At 50.2% G+C, this 20,146-nt stretch overlaps 1 protein-coding gene across 1 annotated transcript; it reads left to right on the forward strand.

The window, feature by feature from the left end:
- The first annotated feature begins 2,130 nt into the window (after positions 1-2,130).
- On the forward strand, positions 2,131-18,570 carry LOC143793126 (uncharacterized). Its single transcript, XM_077279793.1, has 8 exons — positions 2,131-2,366; positions 3,326-3,347; positions 4,098-4,116; positions 4,367-4,432; positions 10,279-10,341; positions 12,868-12,930; positions 14,647-14,694; positions 17,641-18,570. Exons 1-8 carry the CDS (start codon positions 2,322-2,324, stop codon positions 17,657-17,659), a joined length of 345 nt encoding a protein of 114 aa, XP_077135908.1. The 5' UTR covers positions 2,131-2,321; the 3' UTR covers positions 17,660-18,570.
- The last annotated feature ends 1,576 nt before the right edge of the window (positions 18,571-20,146 follow it).

Consider the following 20,146-nt stretch of genomic DNA (forward strand, 5'->3'; position numbering starts at 1 on the left):
CCCCATATATATAGTAGGATGGCCCCAGTTCTCCCCATATATATATATAGTATGATGGCCCCAGTTCTCCCCATATATATAGTAGGATGGCCCCAGTTCTCCCCATATATATAGCATGATGGCCCCAGTTCTCCCCATATATATAGTAAGATGGCCCCAGTTCCCCCCATATATATAGTAGGATGGCCCCAGTCCCCCCATATATATAGTAGGATGGTCCCAGTTCTCCCCATATATATAGTATGATGGCCCCAGTTCTCCCCATATATATAGTAGGATGGCCCCAGTTCTCCCCATATATATAGCATGATGGCCCCAGTCCCCCCATATATATTGTATGATGGCCCCAGTTCCCCCCATATATATAGTAGGATGGCCCCAGTCCCCCCATATATATAGTAGGATGGTCCCAGTTCTCCCCATATATATAGTATGATGGCCCCAGTTCCCCCATTTTTATAGTAGGATGGCCCCAGTTCCCCCATATATATAGTATTAATTTAACTTCCAAAATCTTGTAGGAAGGGAGAATATTCTAATTACTGCCTATGGATGTAGAATGGGACGTCTTACACTTCTGTATCCCTATACTTCTGCCCATATGGTGTATAAGAACAATAGAAGAAAACATTGGGTTATAAGACGCTCCTCCGGATGTGTTCGGGGGGAGGGGGGGTTGTTTCTTATTATTTGTAACAATTTACTGTATCAGATTCTTTACATACAATTACAAACCCTCCATAGACTTTATTACACATATTTCCATTGATCTCATTGGCTGCAGGGCTTGGTCTAGCACATTCTAGAATGTTGTGACATCACAGGAGCGTCGCCATGGTGACTGCGTATTGTGACATCATGAGGACTATATAAGCAGCCGCTCGGCCAGGATTCCGCTGAGGGTTACAGGAGGAGAGTAATAGTGAGTATGTGCGTGTTACCCCCCGTCCGCTCCTTGTGATCCCCCATTTGCTCGCTGTATACGCTCCTGATTTCTTATCACAAGCTTCCTCCACTTCCCATAAATTTGTAATTATAAAACCTTATAATTGTTAACCCCTTTCTGCCAGCCCACCTCAAAGCCGCGACATGTCAGCTGTTTTGTACAGCTGACATGTGCACGCAATGAGCGCGAGTGGAATCGCGATCCGCCCGCGCCCATTAACTAGTTAAATGCCGTCGTCAAGCGCTGACCGCGCGGCCGGAAGTGCTCGCTCCGCTCCGCTCCGTCACATGATCGGGGGTCAGCGGTGCATTGCCATAACAACCAGAGGTCTCCTTGAGACCTCTATAGTTGTTGATGGCTGATTGCTTTGAGCGCCATCCTGTGGTCGGCGTTCACAGTACACCTGGATTTCTGCTACATAGAGGTGATCTGTGATTGACCTCTATGTAGCAGAGGCGATCGAGTTGTGCCTGCTTCTAGCCTCCTATAGACGCTATTGAAGCATGCCAAAATTTAAAAAAAAGTGTTTAAAAATATAAAAAGATAAAAAATATATAAAAGTTCAAATCACCCCCCTTTCGTCCCAATCAAAATAAAACAATTAAAAAAAAAAAATCAAACCTACACATATTTGTTATCGCCGCGTTCAGAATCGCCTGATCTATCAATAAAAACAAATGATTAACCTGATCGCTAAATGGCGTAGCGAGAAAAAAATAAAACGCCAAAATTATGTTTTTTTGGTCGCCGCGACATTGCATTAAAAGGCGATCAAAAGAACATATCTACACCAAAATGGTATCATTAAAAACACCAGCTCGACACGCAAAAAATAAGCCCTCACCTGACCCCAGATCACGAAAAATGGAGAGGCTACGGGTATCGGAAAATCGCGCAATGTTTTTTTTTTTTAGCAAAATTTGGAATTTTTTTCCACCACTTAGATAAAAAATAACCTAGACATGTTAGGTGTCTATGAACTCGTAATGACCTGGAGAATCATAATGGCAGGTTAGTTTTAGCATTTGGTGAACCTAGCAAAAAAGCCAAACAAAAAACAAGTGTGAGATTGCACTTTTTTGAATTTCATCACACTTGGAATTTTTTTCCCGTTTTCTGTTACACGGCATGGTAAAACCAATGCTATTGTTCAAAAGTGCATCTCATCCTGCAAAAAATAAGCCCTCACATGGCCAAATTGACAGAAAAATAAAAAAGTTATGGCTCTGGGAAGGAGGAGAGCGAAAAACGAAAACAGCTCCGGGGGTGAAGGGGTTAATGAGCTCGTTATGGCAATATGCACTATGGATACAATTGGTATTGAACATTAGGCCTTTTATAAGGAAACCTTTCTCTTTTTATCTAATTCAGGTTTATGCTATTAATGAGACTAACGAGTGAAATTTCAGAAACCAGTCGTGTAAGTGTGAAATAATAAAAGTCATGTAATTCAGAACAGTGATTGTAACGATATCTCTGGACATATATGAAGATGAATTTCTGTTGTCTGACGTCCGTTGTTTTCGCATGGCCAACTGCCCGGCTAATCAGCTCAGCACGGTTATCACCATAGGAAACCGGCATTTTTTTTTATTTAAAGGAAACCTGTCGGCAGTATGTGCTCCGTAAACTGAAGAGCGCATGCTGCAGGGGTTAACACACAGATGTCGGCGCTGCCTCTTATCACGCTCCATGCTGCTGTTTGCTTACAATGATTGTATTATTACCTGTAGCTTATCATTGCTGGGACTAGCTGCTCCTGAGCCCTGGTCTGACACGCCCCTCCTGTGACAGGCAGCTCACTGTCTATGGACGTGGGACATACAGAGCCTGGGGTGGGCAGCTTCCTCAGCTCTGCTGACAGTGGCATTACACAGGTTAACAGCGGCAATCAGTGGGCACGCCAGCTGCTTCCGATAGAGGGGGATGACATCTATAGAATATAGACAACTGCCCGCGGTGGAGTGGGCTCTGCATCTGAGACCCCTCCAAGGACCCTGACACTTCATGATGAAGATAGTTTGCCCCCATTATTTAGCATAAACATGGAAACAATAGCCGCAGCTTCAGAGATTGATAAGATGCAGCTCGTTTATAGATCTATTCCACAGATTTTATACCTGAATAAATGGAGCATAAAGTCCGCTGTGGCTGAGCTGCCGGCAGACGCCGGGGTCACTGACCAGGCTGCGGTGTATGGACGGTGTGAATGGGGCACGGAGCGGCGCTCACACATCGCCTTACTATTAATCCATCTATCTGCTGCGATTAACGGAAACCCCATTGATTGTCCAGTGTAATAGAAGCCTATGACTGTGTGAGGTGGAAGAGGCGGGAATATTTCATGGCCTTTATACTTTTCTCTTTTTACATTTACAGATGCCAATTTCCACCATGACAAGTAAGTATTGACCTTCTCAGAAGTGACAATTCCAGCATTTCTACCTCGCCGTCTCCTCCCAGCGCCCGGCTCCGCTCTGTGCAGTGCGGGGACGGAGCTTTGCACTGCAGGCGCGGTCTATTGATGTAATGGCGCCTGCGGAGCGGAGCCTCAGACGCACAGGAGCAGTAATGATGACGGTGGGTGATGGGGAACAGAGGCAGCGCCCCCCAGGACCCCCGGCCGTGTGTCCGCCACTATGGATGTAACCCCCCTGCACCCCAGTAGTTACAGTATAGCCGAGGCCTGAATGCCGGAGCAGATCCCATAATGGGGTCAGGAAGTCTCTGGGCAGTAACGTTGGGAAGGAAAGGCTCCTCACATGTGTACAGGGGGGCTGCCGTCTATTTCTCACTGGCCCTTATAGTCTATGGGGCCGGGAACATGTCACCGGGGGCGAAGTGTCCACCAAACTCACCCACTCACTGACTACTAGGAACAACGTCCACCAGCTTTTTTATTCCTTTTTTTGCCTGTAAAAGAAATAGATGACATACTGATGGTAAAAATGGACACAAAAGGCGAAAAAAAAAGAAAAAAAAAAGCTGAGAATCCGATGCTGCCCCTTAATGAGAAGGCGTTGGCTTAGTTTTGTGTGGCTGAGAATAAAATGACGTGTGAATACGAGCGAACAATAAGTCGTCCGCTGCCGCTGAGCGATTTATTAGGTCGTTCAGTAAATCTAATTGTAAACTGTTGTTTGTCTTTTAGCTACAGAACCAGCTTCCAGGTAAGAGTCTTTCTTCTCATTGTGCAGTGTGTGGGGCGCATACGCCACCTCGGCTCCATCCTATGGGGGGACATCTCAGAGCTGGAGGTCCCAGCAGACGCACCCCGGAATCACTAACTTATGCCCTATACTGGGGATAGGGGACAACTAAGAGCTGACATCTTTTATCAATAAATGACCAGTGTAACACAGAAGTCCCAGTGTCTCCCTTACCTAACACACACAGTGACATGTTCTCCTTGTGCTATAGGGTGAATCCCCTGATGAGAGCTATTGGAAGATTCAAAAAATACGTTAAAGAGAAGTTCACAAGAACGTAAGTAACAAAATGTAACTCCTTAATAGAAGCAAACCTTATAGATCATGCAGCGATATCAATGTTTCCTGATCTCAGACGGCTGATCCTCTGATTCAGGTAGCTCCGAGCAATCGGGCAGTGACAACCAAAGAGATCCGCTGGAGACCTCTCGTTGTCATGCCAACCCATCGGTGATCCGCCATCACATGACAGGGTCACCGATAGGTTTTGCTTGCCGGAAGCGTGCGCTATATGTCGCTGACAGAGTTTGACAGCGGCATTTAACTAGTTAACAGCCGAGGGTGGATCGTGATTCCACCCACGGCTGTTAGAGGCACATGTCAGTTGTTCAAAAGAGCTGACATGTGCCGGGAAAGATGTGGGCTCAGTGCCGATGCCCACATCAATGGCTTTATTAACAATGCCAAGTTAGACAACAACATACAATTAAAAACAGTTAAAATCATAGTGGAGCGACATGCGAGACAATGCAAGGCAGGTGAGTAAGAAATGTGCAAAGATATTAAATAATCCCAAAAGCCGTCCACATTACAAATACATAGCAGAAAAACTATATATATACAATGGAGAATAAAAGGGCTCACAGGGGAAATCGCCTCCAATGTACAGGAGCGAAATGTAGATGAAAATGTAAATATGTGGAGCCGCGTTACAATTCCCAAGAGAAGAAGTGATGTCAGGGGACGTTAGATTAAAAAATGAAAAACATATTCACATTTTCAGCTAAAAGTCCTGGACTGAGGAGCCAAACTCTCCGAGAGCCAGACCGTATAGAAATGACTAATCAGAAGCTGCCGTCTATAGAATTTCTAGAAATACACATATACACATCACAATGGCATCAATGGCTTTCACCATGTCTGTGAGCACATCACAGAGGAGTAAGGCGAGAATACACCAAATGTAGTCACCTGCATGGATGAGCCATAAACAATGAGCCAAGATCCAAATGTAATGAATGGGACTGCGCTAATGCAATATCTGACTTACTAAACCAACATGCCCCAGGTCTGCCTGCTCTAGCCAACGCGCGTCGCTGCCTCACAGCCGCTTCATCAGGGGAAGTGTCATGGTGGACGTCAAGACCCTATTTATAAGTAGCAAGTGCACCTGCTGGCCAATCAGGAGACGCCGACACAGGTGCGCGGCCGACACAGGTGCGCGGCGGCGTCCACTGAGAGACTTCAGTCACATGCGGTGGATAAGCCCAACGGTCAGTGCGCACGCGCTGAGCGACTCAAGTGCGTTCCATAAAGCAGGAAAAACAGGTTGTGTGTGAGATCCCGGAAGAGCTCAGTCAGTGCATATATGGGAGAGATAACAACTAGTAACAATACATGGGGGGGGGGGGACAGGGGAAGAATGAAGTCCTGAGAAAGCCCGTGAAGGCTAAATCTTCATTACTACCAAATGGCCTAACAGAATTAGGGTCATAAATCCACTGGATTCCATTCTCTAACCTTCCCCTTGCTGATCCTGTCTCCGTATATTAGGTCTTACTCTTTGAAGGCCCACTACCTTTACATCCCTTGTAAGTCCTGCATGATGCTCCAGACAATGGGAGCTGTGGGCTCATACTGTGTATAAGGGAGCTGCGGGCCCATCATACTGTGTATAAGGGAGCTGCGGGCCCATCATACTGTGTATAAGGGAGCTGCGGGCCCATCATACTGTGTATAAGGGAGCTGCGGGCCCATCATACTGTGTATAAGGGAGCTGCGGGCCCATCATACTGTGTATAAGGGAGCTGCGGGCCCATCATGCTGTGTATAAGGGAGCTATGGGCTCATCATACTGTGTATGAGGGAGCTGCGGGCCCATCATACTGTGTATAAGGGAGCTGCGGGTCCATCATACTGTGTATAAGGGAGCTGCGGGCCCATCATGCTGTGTATAAGGGAGCTGCGGGCCCATCATACTGTGTATAAGGGAGCTGCGGGCCCATCATGCTGTGCATAAGGGAGCTGTGGGCTCATACTGTGTATAAGGGAGCTGCGGGCCCATCATACTGTGTATAAGGGAGCTGCGGGCCCATCATACTGTGTATAAGGGAGCTGCGGGCCCATCATACTGTGTATAAGGGAGCTGCGGGCCCATCATACTGTGTATAAGGGAGCTGTGGGCCCATCATACTGTGTATAAGGGAGCTGTGGGCTCATCATACCGTGTATAAGGGAGCTGCGGGCCCATCATACTGTGTATAAGGGAGCTGCGGGCCCATCATACTGTGTATAAGGGAGCTGTGGGCCCATCATACTGTGTTTAAGGGAGCTGCGGGCTCATCATACTGTGTATAAGGGAGCTGCGGGCCCATCATACTGTGTATAAGGGAGCTGCGGGCCCATCATACTGTTTGACGGAAACTGCGGGCCCATCATACTGTTTATAAGGGAGATGTGCACCCACCATACTGTGTATAGGGAACTGTGAAGGCATATTGTGCATATGGGAGCTGTTGGCCCATTACACTGTGTATAGGGGAGCTCTGGGGGGGGCATTATACTTTCTATAGTGGAGCTCTGTCAGCATTATACTGTGTATAGGGGAGCAGTGAGAACATCATACGGTGAATCGGGGAGTTATAGAATCATCATACTGTGTATAGGGGAGCTGTGGGGGCCTTATACCGTGTATAGAGAAGCTTTGAGCTCACCATACTGTGTATAGGGAAGCTGTGGGGGCCTTATACCGTGTATAGAGAAGCTTTGAGCTCACCATACTGTTTATAGGGAAGCTGTGGGGGCCTTATACTGTGTATATGGAAGCTTTGAGCTCACCATACTGTGTATAGGGAAGCTGTGGGGGCCTTATACCGTGTATAGAGAAGCTTTGAGCTCACCATACTGTGTATAGGGAAGCTGTGGGGGCCTTATACTGTGTATATGGAAGCTTTGAGCTCACCATACTGTGTATAAGGGAGCAGTACATGAGGGAACTTAGGGGACATTATTAAATGTAAAGTGGGCACTTAGCATTACTGTATTGTTATAGGGGCACTCATAGTATTGCGACCATCAAAGTTGCATATCGTCACAATATGGCGGTAAAATCAATGTTCGTTTGTGTATATAGATTTATTTTCAATAACAGCGTGATCATATTCTGAGGTTCCACTATAAGCTGTAATCAGGGTTAGCTAGTTAGGGGCCCACTCAGATGTTTCGCCCCCAAGTTGAAACCCTAGCTACGCCTCTGAATGGAGGGGATGCGGCAATAAGCCAGCACTGCGGACCCTCCACTCTCAGGATCTGCAGCAGTTCTGGTAGTCGGACCCCCACCAGGTACAAAGTGGAAATGTCCCCAGATTTGGTCTTAGACTCGGTATAAAATTATAATCATGATTATTAATATTACTCCGTTATATGGTGGTTATAATCCCGAGATCTCAACCTGCGCATGCGCTGTCTCCAGAGGACATTTCCAAGGTACTCCGCAATGAAAAGGATGGGAAGAGTGAGCCCACCACACCCTCGCACCACCTCAGACCCCCTCCTCCCAGCCCGGAGCCCACCACACCCTCGCACCACCTCACACCCCCACTGCCCAGCCCGGAGCCCGCCACAGCCTGGCACCGCCTCACGCCCCCTCCGCCCAGCCCGGAGCTCACCACAGCCTCGCACCGCGTCACACCCCCTCCGTCCAGCCTGAAGCCCGCCACAGCCTCGCACCGCCTCACGCTCCCTCCGCCCAGCCCGGAGCTCACCACAGCCTCGCACCGCCTCACACCCCCTCCGTCCAGCCCGGAGCCCGCCACAGCCTCGCACCGCCTCACGCCCCCTCCGCCCAGCCCGGAGCTCACCACAGCCTCGCACCGCCTCACACCCCCTCCGCCCAGCCCGGAGCCCGCCACAGCCTCGCACCGCTTCACACCCCCTCCTCCCAGCCCGGCACAGCCTCGGACCGCCTCACACCCCCTCTGCCCAGCCCGGAGCCTGCCACAGCCTCGCACCACCTCACACCCTCTCCGCCCAGCCCGGAGCCCACCACACCCTCGCACCACCTCACACCCCCATTGCCCAGCCCGGAGCCTGCCACAGCCTCGCACCGCCTCACACCCCCTCCTCCCAGCCCGGAGCCCACCACACCCTCGCACCACCTCACACCCCCACTGCCCAGCCCGGAGCCCACCACAGCCTCGCACCGCCTCACACCCCCTCTGCCCAGCCCGGAGCCCACCACACCCTCGCACCACCTCACACCCCCACTGCCCAGCCCGGAGCCCACCACAGCCTCGCACCGCCTCACACCCCCTCCGCCCAGCCCGGAGCACACCGCAGCCTCGCACTGCCTCACACCCCCTCCTCCCAGCCCGGAGCCCGCCACAGCCTCGCACCACCTCACACCCCCTCCTCCCAGCCCGGAGCCCACCACAGCCTCGCACCGCCTCACACCTCCTCCGCCCAGCCCGGAGCTCACCACAGCCTCGCACCGCCTCACACCTCCTCCGCCCAGCCCGGAGCCCACCACAGCCTCGCACCGCCTCACACCTCCTCCAAGCCCGGAGCCCGCCACAGCCTCGCACCGCCTCACACCACCTCCTCCCAGCCCGGAGCACACCGCATCGCTCCACTCCTGCCACCGCCTCCAGCTTCCGGCAGCAGTGACTCTGCCTCCTGGCGCCCCAATCCACCGCCGTGGTCCCCCCACTTAGCTGTGTCAGAGGATATAGTATTATATGTAAATGAGGAGGTAAGTGCCCCGTGGGCGGGACGATGTTGGTCGGGGGCATATATTCTCTGCACTGTTCCCTGCCTTGTGCCGCCTAGTGTGCCGATATTATCAAGTGAATAAAAACCTTAGACTCCTGCTGCTGACGATCAGTTTATTCAGCAGCACAGCTGATGGATACAAAATCATCAGGTCGGTGACAGTCGGAGAAAAAGCCGACTCTACAGCACGTTGCACTTGTAACAAAAAATGCCACTGACCCCCCACAAGAAAAGGTGCAGAATAACAGCGCAAGAAAGATGCACCGTGTGGAGGAGTTTCTAGGGAAGCAGTCATGTCCTCAAGCGCTATGACAAGCAGCCTGTAGACATGGGGTAAATGTGCAGGGGAAGGGTTCGCTCACACGAGCCTATAACACGGCCCAGTGCTACATGATAACACATCTCACAGCACTCGGAGCAGTGTTATTCTATGGGGCAGCTCAGAGCTGAGATTATTTTCTCATGCAAATTAGCAATTGTATCATAGTCACCTATACAAGTCTATGGGTGTGGGCGAAACATTGGACTGCACTCAGATGTCATCTGAGTGCAGTGTGATTACTGTGTATGCCGGCAATAGAGGAGCCTCCGGCTTTCAGTCATAGAGGAGTGTCCGGCACAGCTTCAGTCACCACTAAGTACACAGTGAGGGCAGCTGTAACCGCACACCGACACTGACTGACAGCCGGCTCTGCACTGATGCACTTCTGAGCGACCTGTCAGTCTGTGTCGGGTTGCGGTTACAGTCACCACTCTCAGTGCTGTGAGCCGTGACTAATTCCTCAGGACACGCCTGCATGACTGAAAGCCGGAGGCTCCCAGAAGAAAAACAGTTCATTTTCTCCCAGGTGACGCACTTTCAGTACAGCGGCCAGCGCCTTCATAACGCTATTAACCTGCAGATTAACCCAATATCTACAGATAATAGCGCTATAAGACCTGACAGGTTCACTTTAAACTGTTTTTTTTTGGGGGGTGGTGAGTTCAAGACACAGATGGGAGTAGAAGTGGCTCATAAGTGGAGAAGGAAGCAGATTTCTCTGATACGATATATTACAAAGCTTCTTACATTTTGTCGTAATATTGAGTTTGTGACCATTTAACATAAATGGATGTTTCTTTCTTGTACAATAGTGAGAATGTCAAACTTGATACAAAGAAGAAAAGGCGACTGACAAAGAGCAGGAAGGAGATTATGTAAGTGGCGAGAATGACTGATGTAATCTCAGCAAACCTTGTAGATCCCATAATGATCCCGACGTGTCCTTATCTGCGATGTGCGATTCCTTGTACTCAGGGACAGATGGTAGAAACCTGTCTGCACATCATCCACCGTATCTCTACTGCACAGAGAGGCGACATTTACAGGGGGTCGCTCAGTTATCAGAATTTAGGGGGAAAAGACGGCAAAGCGTTTTATGGGAAACAAACATTAGGAATTGTTATTGGACTGGTGAGAAGAAAAGAAATGGATCGCCCCCATAGGGACGTGGGGTACTCGGTACCCGGGGGATGTCACGGTGGCTGACCCGGTCCGTGGCCCTAGGGATGTCCGTGTAAAAGGGGGAAAGGTCTTTAAAGGGATAATGTTCGTGACGCCACCTGTGGTATTCGGTCAGAGTGACCGACGCTGCTGTAAGGGGTCCGCTGGGGTGATGTTATGGCAGCTAGATGGTATACCTTCCCACAGGTGAAGTGTATCCCCAGGGCTCCCAGTGTGTGGATGGTGAGAGGCGCGGTGAAGGACGAGGACACAAGGTTGCAGTCTCTTTACCTTTACTGAAGGCTTCAGTGTCCACAGTCCAGAGCACCAGGTCACAGGGCAGGCAGAGTCCGGCCGGTCTGGAGGCAAATCCAGAGTCCCCTTATCCAGGTGGAAATCAGTAGCCTTCCTCTAGCGCCTGGGTGTTGTAGTACCTCCCTGCTGAGCTTCTCATAAGGTCCTCACAACTGTGGTAGATGTTCTAGATGTTATGTCTCTCTCTGTCCCCAGATGGATAGGACAGACCCATATGACCGGTGGCCTGAGGCTTTTTACAGGGACTCTAGCACGCCCCGGCCCCCACAAGTTGCCACTGTGCCTCCTGGGTATAGGTCGGGCAGGTAACGTGGAATTATCTGTCCTGCCGGTCTCTGGAGCAAGGCATAGAGACTGTTGCTCCCTCAGTGTTCCGGCTACCGGATCCTGCGCCTCAGAAGGAGGCAGCCTGTGCAGGGCTGAACTCCTTCTGGTTTCCTCTCCTTTTGCTATGACTTCGTTTCTCACCCTCTACAATACAATTCGCTGTTCTTGTCTCTTTCTTAGGATGCTGCCGCACGTGGGGCAGGCACAGCTCCGCGGCCTTCTGTCTAGGCCTCTGACAGGATCCCACCCCTGTCAGGGACCAACTCTGTCAGCAACTGCTCGATATTCCTCCTTCCTCTCTGTCTGCCTGACGGGAACTGCCTGACTTCCTCTCCAGGCCACCAGTTTTACCTAATTGTGAAGAGTGCCCTAATAAATAGGAGCATGGCTCCCCTGGCGGACTGGAGTGTGAAGTGTGTTGTCTGGTTTGTGTTACCTGGTAAAGAGATCTCCTTTATTGCCTCCAAACGTAACATCACTCCCCCTAGAGGAGAACGATATTACTGCAATGACCAGGACCCTGGGGCGCCGCAGAAACATGAGCCAATATCTTAATATGGCGTCTGTAGAAATATGTCAGATATTATATATGTTAAACATATAGAGAAAGTCATCCCCCAAGAACACTGTTTGGAGACTCCTGGCGACCACACGTGAAGAGAAGGGGTAGAAAGCAGAGGGATAGTGGCGGATGGAGGAAGCAGGAGCCCCCAGGGGTCACATCTGCATTATACACGGACTGTGAGTGGGAAGGTCACGTTATCCCAATGATGGCGGCCTGTGGTCAGCTCAGGAGGACAGAGCGGCTCAGAAGCTGCCCCAGGGAGATAGTTGCTGGGTTTCACAGCCATCATCTGCCTATAACAGCCCAGCAGGAGTGAGCTCCACCTGCGGCTGTTCACCTATTTAACCCCTTACCAACATGGGGCTGTTCTGTTTTGCGTATTCATCTCCCCCTACTTCTAAGAGCCATCATTCTTTATTTTTCCATCCATAGCGATATCAGGGCTTGTTTATTTGCAGAACAAGTTGTATATTTCATAAACACTATTCAATTTATCACGTGATGTATTAGAAGTGAAATTCCAAGTTCTCCAAAATTGCAGGAAAAAAAGTAAATTCTGTAATGGTTTTTGGGGATTCTTCCTTAGAATGTTCATTGTAGAGTAATAATGACCTGACGATACGATTCTCCAGGTCAGTACGATTATGGAGACAACAAACCAGCAGAAATACATTTTACAAATTCAAAAAAAAAAAATAATTCTGCTTGTGTCGACAAATCCTCAAATGTCTATGTAGACCGAAACATAAAGGGATGTGGCTCTTGGAAGGAGTAAAAAATGAAGGATCCAAAATGGGAAATGAAAGCCATAGATAAGTCTGGGATCGACCTCTATGAATGATGTAGAACCGCCACGCGGTGTATTTATGCCGCCAGCCTTCTGTCCTCCACAGTGAGCGCCCCCTAGTGACAGCTCTGAGGACACAACATTGTATCATGGAGACCGAGGGGAATGTGATCACTGCTGCTCCTCACATTGCTGATGTTTATACATTTACATATGAGATGATGATTTATGTTCCATGTACAACAGAAAAGAAATGCAAGAAAGATGGGAGAAGGAGGAGAAAGAGCGAATCAGGATGGAGAAAACCTTGTAAGTGCTTTTTTTCCAGGTAGAAATGATATAAAACCTGTCTGCACACACTGTCCATCTGTCTGCGCTGATACTTGTCAGGGTGTGAAAGTCATTTCTCAGTTTAGGATGTTTATAGGACACATAAATTAGATGAATTCTATGTATTTTACTGTTTAAAATGGCACCTGGAAGAAGAGACCATGATCAGCATTTTCTATGGCTCCTTCAGAAAGACACAAGGTGTAATAAGAAGCATGTATACTCTCTACAGCATACCCCCTGTCTAGGACGCTTGGTTTGGGAGCGGTCTCAGGAGGTCGGCACATGTCCATTCCGTATCCTCCTAGATATGGCTGAGTACAATAGTGGAGCCGTCAGCTCCCTGCACCACCACACGGCCTGTGCTCCCCGCGCTGTGTAATCCTATGGCTGCATATACATTAGATGGCAGTATACTCGGGACTACAGAACAGGACAAGGACGGGGGATTCTGGGGACAAGTCAGCTGAGCAGCAGCACTCAATGTCAGGCAGCAGCTGCAAAGGCAACAAGATTTTACGGTGTATAAAAAAAGATAAAATCCTGCGATCCCATACTGTTACCCCTTTATAAATCACTTGTGAGGCCACATCTGGAATATGGGATCCAGTTTTGGGCTCCATATGTTAAAAAGGATTTTCAGAAGATAGAGTCAGTTCAAAGGCAGAAACTAGATTATTACCAGGAATGGAGACCTCTCATATGATGAAAGGTTAGAAAAGTTGGGCTTGTTTAGCTTAGAAAAAAGATGTCTCCGAGGAGATCTCATTCATAAATACACTGCTCAAAAAAATAAAGGGATCACTAAAATCCCACATCCTAGATAGCACGGAATGAAATAATTCAGTTGTAAATCTTTATTCATTACATATAAAACATAAAAATGATCAATGTAAATCCAAATTAATATCCCACGGAGGTCTGGATTTGGAATGATACTCAAAATCCAAGTGAAAAATCAAATTACAGGCGGATCCAACTTCAGTGGAAATGCACCAAGACAAGGAAATGATGCTCAGTAGTGTGTGTGGCCTCCAAGTGCCTGTATGACCTCCCTACAATGCCAGGATAAGGCGGCGGATGGTCTACTTGGACCTGCCTGTGCTGCATCAATAGTAAAAAGATATAATGTTAAAAATAATTAAAAAATAAATAAATAAAAAATCGTGCTATTCTCGCCCTCCGGCGTCCACCGATGCGAGCGATGCGGCCGCCAGCTTCCGTTCCCAGTGATGCATTGTGAAATTACCCAGATGACTAGTTTACCTTTACCTTTGCGGATAACGAGGAGATGAAGCCGTGTTAGTTTGCCACTATCGGCGTATATGTCGGCTCTTGTGGGTAATATACCTGTGTCCCAATATGACCCTTCTGTAATGTGACTGACCGGTGCCCCGTTCCCCTATATTTGGGATTATTGGGGCCAGTGTTTGAGCAGGGGCGTCATTGGCGCTTTCTAGGTTAGGTGGGATATGTAAGAGGGTCAGTTTGGGACCCCACATTGTCCGAGGTTACACTAGTAGTTCCCATTAGGGTCACTTCCCGGCCACTGGAGCATTTTTGGGTTGAGTTGTGTGTCGCTGTTCAGTATTGCTCTATTTAATGCATGTCTAATAAAGTCTGATTTTATTGTATCTTTTCCCTGTGAATATTGATCCTAATCCGCACTGATGATCTATGTTTCCTGTCCTGTAGGGAGGAGACCACCCAAGATGAGACGGGGAAGACCACCACCCTGATCATGTAAGAGATTACTGAGCCAACCGTCTAGATGACATAATGATGTAGACGAGTCCTCACTCCTGGATAGATCGGACTGCACAGACAGCGGCCATTTATTGTTATACACCCGATTAGTAAGAGGTTTGGGAAGAGGTTTTCTCCTGGAGCTTCTGCCTTCTGATTGGACGGGGCCATGTTTGGAGAGGTTTCCTTCTGGATCCTGTTCAAAGAAATGACCCGTAATTTATTTCTGTCCACCAGGTGTTTGTCTAAACCGAAAAAAAGCCTCCTCATATTAACAAAGTGGATTTTTATAGAAATGAACTGGAATTGCTTTCCAAAAGTTCCTGAAATAATTTTTTAGGTGAATTTTGGAGAGGATTTGCTTAAAAAAAAAAACTTTAAATATGTTACGTGCACATACTCTTGGTGATGTAACCAATTTTTACCATTATAATAATAATAATCTTTATTTATATAGCGCCAACCTATTCCGCAGCGCTTTACAGTGTAACCATTTCAAACACAACAGTCATAAGTAAGAACGTTAACAATACAATCAGTGAGGCACAATAGCATTAGGCTCTGTGCACACGTTGGGTGTTTGCTGTGTTTTTTTTCCACAGGCAAAACCTGCTCACTTGACAATAAAGAAGCAACTTTCATAAAGCAGATTTTGCAAAAAAAAGGGGGTAAAAGAAAAAAGAAAGGAGCATATATGCCTTAAAATAATGGATTTTATTTAAACATGAAAAACATACATAAAATAATTAAAAAGCATGTGAGGCCAGAGGTAGGGATCCATGTAAATAAACCAGGTGGAATACACCCAGTAACAGAGCGTTCTATAAAGATGGGCCCTATATGTAACACAGAAATCCTTTAGGTGGACTTGTCCTAATATAAACAGGTAAAGAGCGCGTGCAGTCCTAAATAGATGACGGACGTGTAGAGTAGTGCTGTAGGAACAATCCCCGCCGCCCCGACGCACGTTTGGCGAGAACTTCTTCAGCAGTTTTATGAACGGTGCGAACTGCAGGACCAGCGACTTCCATCCATACGGACGGTGACCAGTGACAGGACAGGCTATAAACAGTGCCAGGAGATCCCATCATATTTCATGAGTCTTCTGGGCTTATTTGCAGAGTAAGCGAGTGTACGCAATATCATGGTATCTGGAAATGGAGGATGTTTTCCCTAACACTCATGTTTCGGTAATATGCTGCCTCTAGCTTTAAGATTTACACTTCCAGTATTCTCAGTGTTCTCGTATCATTCATGGGAGTCAATATGGACTCGGGAACAGTTTTCTTTGTCTTCTGTTCTTTGCTGCATTTGGGCATTTAAAACATAATTACCCAGTGACAATGTTTTACCCCAAGCCCCAATTCTGTATTATGACAGTAAATATACAGACCAGTCCTACAGGAGATTCCTTTTTCGCCCCTTTTAGCGTTTTTTATTCTCCTTCAGCCACTTTGTGTATCCAGCCCAACAGAGCCGAGCCGACCATCCTATTCCTCCAATGTTTGACTTTCCAGTAGCACATGGCTTCTCCTTGATGCTTCAGTGTCAGGTCCTGATGTGACCCCTGGAGGATCTAGGATCGGAAGGTCACAATGTGTATTAGATGGCAGGTCCTCTTTAGGATGTGTTTGTCCTCTACTTTGAGTGAATTTACTTTTATTCTGTGCTGAAAAAGGGTTCTTAACCCTATCTTCTGGCTGTGAACTTAGAGCTTGAGTGCTCAGCTGCAGCATCTTGTGAACACTCCCTCCCACTATGTAAACCCACTGGTAGCTTCTCTGCTTGCTGGTTATAGATCTTCTATACTGACCTCTTTGACAGTCAGTCTCTGAATAAGCTGAGGTGTTAGCTCTAGTTGCAGCAGTGAAGTTTCCTGTTGGAGAAGCTAAGGAGTGTTACTTGTTGTGTCTTTTCCCACTGTTAGTTGTACCTTCCTCGTGTTGTCTTATTGTAGTAGTGGGACTACTATCTCCCTGGCCTGCGCACTAGACAGGGTGTTCTCACACAGGGGGGAAGGACCCGACTAGGGACTGTAGGGAGTTCAGGTATCAGACTCCGGTTTATGTTAGGAGGTGAACCCTCTCCCTTCTACCTATTGCCCGGGTTTCCTTGCATTTCTTCCCTGGTGTTGCGCCGCATGCTGGGCATCCTCTCGGCCCCAGTGTGACATTAAGGCCAGATCACTGTGCATACTCAGCCAACCAGTCTATGGAAAAATAGAGCCTAAACTGCGCATGCTCGACTGATAGCATTGGAGCCATGGGATGGCAACATGAGGGGGAGTTTACCAAAAGGGGAAACGTAAAAGTCAGATGCATTGGCATGCACAAATAAATATGGACTTAACTGTCTAAATACCTATAACGATTTTGGGAGCACCTCTGTAAGTGAACGGTTATTGAAAATTAGCTAATTTGCATTGCATGTAGTTCCTAATGATAATTGTAAAGGCATTTTGTTAGTTTGTTTATGTAAAACCACACACCATTAAGCCATCACATGCAGGAATGGTTTCAGCATTAAATTACATCCTTGTAATCTTGTAATTCTAGGAAATGATGTAGTAAATAATTTATTCATTATTAGCCAGGATGGCTAGATGTTAAGAAATACAAATAATGCTCATCTATTACATAAAGGGATTGTTTTGTCACTTCACAAGATATTGATTACCTATGCTTAGTGGAGAGCATCAATATCAGATTAGTGGGGTCCAGCACCTGGCAACCCCTGATCAGCTGTGTATGATCTCTGGCTGAATAGAAACACATTGAATAGAATCCCAATCAATGAATAGCGGTCATGACCAGACAATGCAAATCCGGATGTAGAACAGCTTATAACAGCTAATTTATGGGGATAGGTCGTAAGGATAGCTCATCAATATCTTGTGATTGGAATGCACTTTAACATTATTTGTTATATCTCCACTCAATACAGCTATGAAACCTCGGTTTAACATCGACAGCAACCACCGCTGCCAATACCACCTGGCAGCCACCATCACCACCTCTGCCAATACCACCTGGCAGCCGCCACCACCATCTCTGCCAATACCACCTGGCAGCCGCCACCACCATCTCTGCCAATACCACCTGGCAGCCGCCACCACCATCTCTGCCAATACCACCTGGCAGCCACCACCACCATCTCTGTCAATACCAACTGGCAGCCGCCACCACCACCTCTGCCAATACCACCTGGCAGCCGCCACCACCAACGCTGACAATACCACCTGGCAGCCACCAACACCACCTCTGCCAATGCCACCTGGCAGCCGCTACCACCACCTCTGCCAATGCCACCTGGCAGCTGCCACCACAACCTCTGCCAATACCACCTGGCAGCCGCCACCACCAACTCTGCCAATACCACCTGGCAGCCGCCACCACCACCTCTGCCAATGCCACCTGGCAGCCGCTACCACCACCTCTGCCAATGCCACCTGGCAGCCGCCACCACCACCTCTGCCAATGGCACCCGGCAGCCACCACCACCACCTCTGCCAATGCCACCCGGCAGCCACCACCACCACCTCTGCCAATGCCACACGGCAGCCGCCACCACCACCTCTGCCAATGCCACCCGGCAGCCGCCACCACCACCTCTGCCAATGCCACCTGGCAGCCGCCACCACCACCTCTGCCAATACCACCTGGCAGCCGCCACCACCAACGCTGACAATACCACCTGGCAGATGCCACCACCACCTCTGCCAATGCCACCCGGCAGCCGCCACCACCACCTCTGCCAATGCCACCTGGCAGCCGCCACCACCACCTCTGCCAATACCACCTGGCAGCCGCCACCACCACCTCTGCCAATGCCACCCGGCAGCCGCCACCACCACCTCTGCCAATGCCACCCGGCAGCCGCCACCACCACCTCTGCCAATGCCACCCGGCAGCCGCCACCACCACCTCTGCCAATGCCACCCGGCAGCCGCCACCACCACCTCTGCCAATGCCACCCGGCAGCCGCCACCACCACCTCTGCCAATGCCACCCGGCAGCCGCCACCATCACCTCTGCCAATGCCACCCGGCAGCCGCCACCACCACCTCTGCCAATACCACCTGGCAGCCGCCACCACCACCTCTGCCAATACCACCTGGCAGCCGCCACCACCAACGCTGACAATACCACCTGGCAGCCGCCACCACCACCTCTGCCAATGCCACCTGGCAGCCGCCACCACCACCTCTGCCAATGCCACCCGGCAGCCGCCACCACCACCTCTGCCAATGCCACCCGGCAGCCACCACCACCTCTGCCAATGCCACCCGGCAGCCGCCACCACCACCTCTGCCAATGCCACCCGGCAGCCACCACCACCACCTCTGCCAATGCCACCCGGCAGCCGCCACCACCACCTCTGCCAATGCAACCCGGCAGCCGCCACCACCACCTCTGCCAATGCCACCCGGCAGCCGCCACCACCACCTCTGCCAATGCCACACGGCAGCCGCCACCACCACCTCTGCCAATGCCACCCGGCAGCCGCCACCACCACCTCTGCCAATGCCACCTGGCAGCCGCCACCACCACCTCTGCCAATACCACCTGGCAGCCGCCACCACCAACGCTGACAATACCACCTGGCAGACGCCACCACCACCTCTGCCAATGCCACCCGGCAGCCGCCACCACCACCTCTGCCAATGCCACCTGGCAGCCGCCACCACCACCTCTGCCAATACCACCTGGCAGCCGCCACCACCACCTCTGCCAATGCCACCCGGCAGCCGCCACCACCACCTCTGCCAATGCCACCCGGCAGCCGCCACCACCACCTCTGCCAATGCCACCCGGCAGCCGCCACCACCACCTCTGCCAATGCCACCCGGCAGCCGCCACCACCACCTCTGCCAATGCCACCCGGCAGCCGCCACCACCACCTCTGCCAATGCCACCCGGCAGCCGCCACCATCACCTCTGCCAATGCCACCCGGCAGCCGCCACCACCACCTCTGCCAATACCACCTGGCAGCCGCCACCACCACCTCTGCCAATACCACCTGGCAGCCGCCACCACCAACGCTGACAATACCACCTGGCAGCCGCCACCACCACCTCTGCCAATGCCACCTGGCAGCCGCCACCACCACCTCTGCCAATGCCACCCGGCAGCCGCCACCACCACCTCTGCCAATGCCACCCGGCAGCCACCACCACCTCTGCCAATGCCACCCGGCAGCCGCCACCACCACCTCTGCCAATGCCACCCGGCAGCCACCACCACCACCTCTGCCAATGCCACCCGGCAGCCGCCACCACCACCTCTGCCAATGCAACCCGGCAGCCGCCACCACCACCTCTGCCAATGCCACCCGGCAGCCGCCACCATCACCTCTGCCAATGCCACCCGGCAGCCGCCACCATCACCTCTGCCAATGCCACCCGGCAGCCGCCACCACCACCTCTGCCAATGCCACCCGGCAGCCGCC

This window comes from Ranitomeya variabilis, chromosome 1 (genome assembly GCF_051348905.1).
Source record: "Ranitomeya variabilis isolate aRanVar5 chromosome 1, aRanVar5.hap1, whole genome shotgun sequence".
NCBI lineage: Eukaryota > Metazoa > Chordata > Amphibia > Anura > Dendrobatidae > Ranitomeya > Ranitomeya variabilis.

Excerpts from the sequence above, each read along its gene's own strand:
- LOC143793126 (XM_077279793.1), top strand. The coding sequence starts at position 2,322 with ATGCTATTAATGAGACTAACGAGTGAAATTTCAGAAACCAGTCGT. Across the intron at positions 2,367-3,325 it reads AAATTTCAGAAACCAGTCGT|ATGCCAATTTCCACCATGAC; the intron begins GTAAGTGTGAAA and ends TTACATTTACAG. Across the intron at positions 4,433-10,278 it reads AAAGAGAAGTTCACAAGAAC|TGAGAATGTCAAACTTGATA; the intron begins GTAAGTAACAAA and ends CTTGTACAATAG.